At 33.5% G+C, this 7,104-nt stretch overlaps 2 protein-coding genes across 2 annotated transcripts; both read left to right on the top strand.

Annotated features, from left to right (window-relative positions):
* Positions 1–314: 314 nt before the first annotated feature.
* mRpL21 (mitochondrial ribosomal protein L21) lies at positions 315–1,816 on the top strand. Its single transcript, XM_012367456.2, has 5 exons — positions 315–476; positions 668–779; positions 1,055–1,180; positions 1,263–1,583; positions 1,676–1,816. The coding sequence occupies exons 2-5, from the start codon at positions 680–682 to the stop codon at positions 1,774–1,776; spliced, it is 648 nt and encodes a 215-aa protein (XP_012222879.1). The 5' UTR covers positions 315–476; positions 668–679; the 3' UTR covers positions 1,777–1,816.
* A 357-nt stretch (positions 1,817–2,173) lies between these two features.
* Positions 2,174–6,854, top strand: Nagk (N-acetylglucosamine kinase). The gene is made up of 7 exons (XM_012367451.2): positions 2,174–2,395; positions 3,303–3,574; positions 4,620–4,704; positions 4,902–5,000; positions 5,266–5,518; positions 5,767–6,065; positions 6,155–6,854. The coding sequence occupies exons 2-7, from the start codon at positions 3,378–3,380 to the stop codon at positions 6,401–6,403; spliced, it is 1,182 nt and encodes a 393-aa protein (XP_012222874.2). The 5' UTR covers positions 2,174–2,395; positions 3,303–3,377; the 3' UTR covers positions 6,404–6,854.
* The last annotated feature ends 250 nt before the right edge of the window (positions 6,855–7,104 follow it).

Genomic DNA, 7,104 nt, shown 5'->3' with positions numbered 1-7,104 from the left:
GCTGCCTCGTAGACTGCACGCGTGATGTTGCGAAGCGAGACCTCTTCGGTCAAACGCGTTCGGTCCTGCGAAGAAACGCGCGACGACACGGCAACACTCACCGAACACCCGCGTCAAAACGGTCAAACATAACAAGCGATCATCGCATATGACATCTCAGCCCGCTCTGCTTCTACGCCGGAAACTGGCTGCCGCAGCACGGCTGGCGCCCGGAACTTGCCGCGCGTTCAATGCGCGAGTGCGATCGCGTGACGTGGACTCGTCTCATAGACGAGTTGTAAAAAGAAGCGTCTATGTTAAAAACTGTGTGTTCAAAAAAATCTGCAATCAACATGAATTTTATTCAATTAATATAATTAATAATTAATAAAATAAATTAACATAAATTTTAAATTATTTGCTACGTACCCCTCTCTTCTGAAAATAAGGTCCTTATCGCATGAAACGTGTTGTAGGAGAAGCAGCTTTCTGCTCCGGTGAGCGTTCATTCAACGGTTGTGTTTTCTAAACACTGCCGTTGTTTTTTCTGCCTGTAATTCATAATTTATATTTAATCGTCGCTTTTTGCTGATGATAAATTGTTTTCCGAAAAAAGTCGATTATTGATGTTTGCATTTTGCTTAAAAGTATATAAAAACACTACAGTTTTTACTGTAATTTTGAATAGTGTTTACGTACCATGGCCACTTTACTCGGGTTTTCAAGACTTTTTAATTACGCAGCGAGTAATTGTTTGAGAAGAGTGACACCGATTGCAATTTGCAAGCAATATTATCCTGGTATGTAATTTCAACAAAATTATGTTTGACAATATTACATAACGATGCAGTAGACTCAAATGAAAATATAACCTCTTCTAACCACTCCACATTATTCCTGAAATTATAAATTAAAAGTTATAGATATTTCTATATTTTGTTATGTTAATATGATCCTGCTGTAACGCAATATTATATAAAAAATAAAATAATACATAATTTTCTGTTAAAATTTTACAATAGTAACAAACAAAATGTCACTTTATTGATAAAAAGAAATAATTTTTTTGTTTCAGTATTAAGATTATGGGAGACACCAATAGCAGAGTATCGAACAGTTAAATCACCATGGATGAAGACTATTCCATCTTATCAAACAGAGATACAAGAGTGGGACGAAAAGAAAGAAAAAATATGTGCTGGTTGTTAACAAAAACTTATTTTGTATGAAGTTTTTATGAATATTGTCTAAATTTCAAATAATGTTTCATCCTTTATTTGCAGACGTGACAAATGAAATCAATAATCAGATTGCAACAAACACAACTGGTCGAATGTTTGCAGTCGTGCAAGTATGTGGAAAGCAATTTAAAGTGACTGAAAACGACATTATAATTATACAAGGATTCTGGCCACCAAATATAGGCGATCATCTAAAGTTAGAGAAAGTATTGCTCGTCGGCAGTACTGATTTCACTCTTGTAGGAAGGCCACTCTTAAACAGAGAACTCGTTTCGGTCGATGCAACTGTCATTGAAAAAACTCTATCTCACACAAAAACTCGCTTTAGGTTTCGAAAGAGACAGCAATATCGTCGTATAAATTGTAAGATATGAAGACTGGAAAGACGAACTTATATAATGATATATTTAAGATGTTTTCTATTTCATTTGTGTTAATACATTTTTATTTTTCAGTTTATAGAGTACAGCATACAATGCTGCGAATTAACTGCATAAATGTAAATGGGAGCATTGACGAGAAGAAAGAAGTTGAAGGATTAGACAGAGTATATTGAAAGTAGAATATATATAAATTAATAAAAAATAATATGGAAATCTTGTATATTATCTCTTTTCCTAAAAAAAGTGCTCACATCTGATGAAAAGAAACATTGCAACTTTATAAAAGTGTACAAATTAATTTCCTTCAGCGCATTTTTGTATACTTAAATTATTTTTAATCCATAATTATAAATGAAATTCATAATGATCATAATAATTTACAGTTAATCAAAATAATATTAAGTTCATATCAAGATTTTATATATGATTCTATCGAATTGATAATTCAATACCATAATTCCATCGATGACACTTCACGGAAGCCGCGTGTTCGCAAACATGCGACATCTAGCTCGCGGAGTCATGGAGTAGTGTAAACGGAGCTGCGACCAGCAGTGACGGGAACAACGTCGCGCGTTGCAGTCGATTGTTTCATTTCCCGAATCGATCGGCTATTATTATACATCAGCGTTCCCAGCTGGATCGCGCATTCCGACGAAGAGACTATTTCTCACGGAATTTTTGTAAACCACGTGAAAATGTTTTTCACGATTAACGCATTCGCCAGACATTGACACTTTCTTCTCAACATACACTCGATCATCGGCGCCGAAGGAGAGCGGGAATTTTGTAGTAAGTTCAACACACGCGCATATGTCGCTGGTCGGAAAACCGGAAGATCAAGCGCAAACTGGTTTTTAAGGACGCACGATTTTTCCAGAGCGGTTTTTAAATACCTTTAATTGAATTTGATCAGCCTGTTTCGCGCAATCTTACAATTTCTTATCTGCAATTCAAGTCAAAATGCTGCAATTATTAAAAAAAATTTTTTTATATTTTGTAAACTACATCGAAAAATTATATCAAAATAAAATTTAATCTTTAGAATTAAAAATTTATATGTTTAATATTTTTTACATTTTTTTTTTATTGTAATATAACTTTATGTTTATTTTGTTAGTCCAAAAGTATGCTGTGCATAATCAACGCCGTCCGTAATTGTGGAGTGCAAGATTCGTAAGGGACTAAAATATTATTTTCAAAATGTGAAAATTGTGTGATTTTTTCCTTTGAATCTTGTTATATTCTTACAAATTGCTTACGCTATTTCGTCAACCTGTTTTTGATGACTCCGGATATAGTCTGCATGTTTATCTTCAGATGTAATTCATCTTCCATCATGATAAAGGCTTTTAGCATACAATAAACACAAATTAAACTGTTGATCGCTATGTGGTGTGTGTGAGCATTATCACACAAGTATATCTATATTGTGATAACAATTATGCATAATTTTCCTCTGCATATATAGCTCTTTAACGCATAGAAAATAGTTACACATAATTGTTATCACAATATAGATATGTTGCATATATGTCTTCTTTGTAATTATGTGATAAAAATGTATCGCTGACAAATTCCGAAAGGCATCGAACATAACATAATGGAATCGTTAATTAATATATTCACTAATTATGTACTCACCCAATTGGCGATAAATATCCTTTCATATATCCTACATCGCTCCTATCCTGTCCAGATTCCTGTTGAAGATTCCTTATTGCACGGCAACGATTTTTGAAGTACACCGCAGAGGTGAAATAATCTGAAAAAAATGGCAGGAAAGAAGAAGGGCAAGAAGGTGAAGAAGCAGGCGAAGAAAACTGTGGATGAATATCAGCTCCGCAGGGATTTGAGGGAGCAGGCAAAAATGACAACATCCGCAGATTTGGCGCAGGAAGCTGTGACGCAGGCTGCTGTGAAGGAGGAGCCGCGATTCTCGGAGAATATTAGAATCGGTGGTATCGAAGGGTGAGTCCAATCCGTATTTTGTTAAATTTCGATGCAGGTTGCATCTTTATAAAGGATCCTTGAAGATCTGAAATCAATTTTTTCTTAGTTAAAATGTGTAATTCAAGAATAGTAAAATTATTATGCTTATAAAGCACAGAATCTTCTATAACACTGACACAGCTAAATTTTTTAATCAAATTTTTTATGAATATAAATGACTTGAAATAATACTACATTTAAATTCACTGATAATTAAATGGGCCGATTATGGTTAAAAAATAAATATACACTGTGTTAGGTGTTTTACGTAATCTAATTCTGATAAAAAAATTAGTTATCGGTAATGAAAGATAATATCTTCTGCAAAATGTGCGTATCATCGAGATATGCCGTTATATCTTACATTTCCTATTTAAAAAATCAAACCCGGAAAATGCGCGATAATAATCTTGTGAATTATATCTCTGTTGCAAGTTACTTATAATTTTATCTGCCGAAATTCAGACGATTACACGCATGACTGCTATTTAGCTTGAGGTCATTTAATAAACAAATTCGAATATTTTCTTCATTTCTTTCATCCTTTAAGATTTATAACGGCTCAACATTTATCTTATCGTACACAGCTACAATAAGTTTATAAATATAATTTAGATGTGCATTCAGTGTTATTTTAACGATGTAAATATTTTTTATTTATTGTTTTGTTATTACATAATATTTAATAATCTCTACCTACTGTTTGGTTAATAATTTTCACAATTGGAATTATGCGATCAATAAAAGAGACAGAATGTGACTTAAATACTGATAACGGCAATCAGCATTCGTTAGCCGAGTTTAATTCTGAGAAGTCTTGCGCATATCTTATTATTAAATGGACAATGTATCTTTGTTCTCTGAAAAGAAATCAAATCATTAAATAAGAGAAAATATAAATTATTATATAGCAACCATTATAAATGCAGAATAATTAAAAGAAAGAAAAGATATTTAGAGGCGCGTATTATGCTTGCGAAAATTAAAACTATAAAGTATATAAATTTAATCGTTTGATTTTCAGAGGTGGCACACATTCCACACTTGTAATACTCAATGGAAAAGGTGTGAAGTTAACGGAAATTAAAGGACCGAGTACTAATCATTGGGTGACTAAAATAAAATTATCCTTAAAATGAGCTGCTTATCTTTAAAGTGCTACGATATAAATTTATAATATTACGAATTTCACAAACTGATGATTTATTAATTTTCCACAACAAATTTAAAGTTTTCGAGACAAATTAATGAAATTATCATTCTATTTGTTGAAGTTATTCACAAAAAATGTACGCGGTTTTTTCAGGCAATTGGAATAGATGAGACTGCCATCAGACTTAGTAGAATGATAGAGAAGGGTAAAGAAGCGCTAAGTATACCGGAATCAGTTCCTTTGGATTGCGTAGTGAGTATAAATTAAATATTTGTATCGTTAGCGCAAAGTATAACTATTTATACTTATGAATATAATTAATAAAATTTAAAATACAAACAAAATTTTAAAAGCTATAATAATTTTAAGATGATATATATATTTTCTCTTTTTTATTTTGTGGCATTTAGCTGTTTTTAATTTCCAAATTTCTGATTATACCTCAGTAAGATCAACACCGATCATTGAAGTTTATTGCTTCCATAAAGAGAACGCTCATGATTCCTTTTTTCAACAGGGACTTTGTTTAAGCGGCTGCGAAGAGGAAACCACCAATCGTCAGCTCGTAGAGACCCTATTGCAAAAATATCCAAACTCGGCCAAAGATTATATGGTCAGCTCAGACTCTCTCGGCAGCCTTAGGACTGGTTTGGAATCCGGTGGGGTTGTGTTGATCGCCGGAACTGGTAGCAATGCTCTGCTGATCAATCCTGACGGGACGACTCATAATTGCGGAGGATGGGGACACATGATGGGCGATGAAGGAGGAGGTGTGTATTTTTAATACGTAAGAACGCAAATAAAAAATTAGATTTGAAGTTAGATTACTTTTAAATTAAATTCGCGAATAAAATTTTTAGACAAATTCATTAAATAAACGATAAATTTTCAATTAAATCTTATAGAAATAATATGACTATATTGGATCTGTTGGATTTGTTTAAATCTAGATAAATTCGCACTTAATTTTTCTATAAATTAATTCTAATCAATTACCTTCTCTTATCAATATTTTAAGCTTACTGGATCACTCATCGAGCTTTCAAATATGTGTTCGACGATATTGACGGCCTCGTAAAAGCGCCGGAGCCTATAAGCTACGTGTGGCCGGCGATGAGGAATTACTTCAATGTGATCGACCTAAACGGCATATTACCATATTTCTATACAAAATTCGATAAAAGCGCTATTGCTAATTTCACTAAAGAAATCGCGACCGGCTGCGAGAGGAATGATCCGTTGTGTCTGAAGCTTTTCGAAGAGGCTGGACAGGTCCTGGCGAAACACATCATCGCCCTCTGGAAAAAAGCACCGTCTGTCAGTATTTCAATTATGATAAAATGATTTAATGTATTTGTAATAAAACTTTATAAAGCTGACTTACGAATATCGCATTTGTCTTTCAGGAGCTCACGTCAGGTTTCGATGGCTTAAAGGTAATCTGCGTCGGATCCGTATGGAAATCGTGGAAATTCATGGAGAAAGGTTTTGTGGACGAAATTCGCAACTGTAATATCATAAAACGGTTGAGTTTACTGCGTCTGACGACGACATCGGCGCTGGGCGCCTGCTATCTAGCAGCGGAAAAGATTAATTGTCCATTCGTTAAACCGTACGATGACAATGTTGAGGTCTTCTATCTTTACTGCCAATAATTTGAAAAGATAGAGAGAAGAGCTATTAAAAAATCGTACCATTGTTTCTGATAACGCTCCTGTTCACGGAAACGGGGAAAGTACACGATAGAGCATGAATAAGGAAATTGTCTAAGCATCTTCAAGCGGAGAAAAGCGCTGATCAACAGGCATTACATCATATGGATTATCTTGAACGGTTAACAATCTGAAAAAGATTCTGCCTGATGATTGCGGAGCACAAGAATAGAAATAAATAATAAATAAATTAAATCTGCAAAAATGTAACAATAAAAATATTATTTTTGTAAAAATTATAAACTGTAAATATATCGACTCAGTATTTATATAAATTTTTATCAAATCAATACAAAATTTTTTCGAACAGTTAGATCCTAATTATTAGAATATATAATAGAGTAAAAAAAAATTCGTCATGTGTAATAAATTTATGATTTTCTTGCACAATCGAGATATGAATTTTGTTTCTTTTTAATATACATACCAAATTTCACAGCAATAAGAAGATGGGATTGAAAGCAATCTGGAATATAGCTTGGGACTGGATAGCGTGGGCTTTCTCGTTTGTCGTTAAAATTGTGTTGTATTTGCTCTTGTCTCTCTTCGGTTTGATATTCTTCCTGGGCATCATTGGCGCAATACTAATCTTTGTTTTATACGCGCTTGGTTTCTTATCGCAACCGACACACGAACGCAGATGA

This window comes from Linepithema humile, chromosome 4, assembly GCF_040581485.1.
Source record: "Linepithema humile isolate Giens D197 chromosome 4, Lhum_UNIL_v1.0, whole genome shotgun sequence".
Lineage (NCBI taxonomy): Eukaryota > Metazoa > Arthropoda > Insecta > Hymenoptera > Formicidae > Linepithema > Linepithema humile.
The sequence above is the reverse complement of the archived record's forward strand: the minus strand, read 5'-3'. Positions and strand labels throughout refer to the sequence as shown.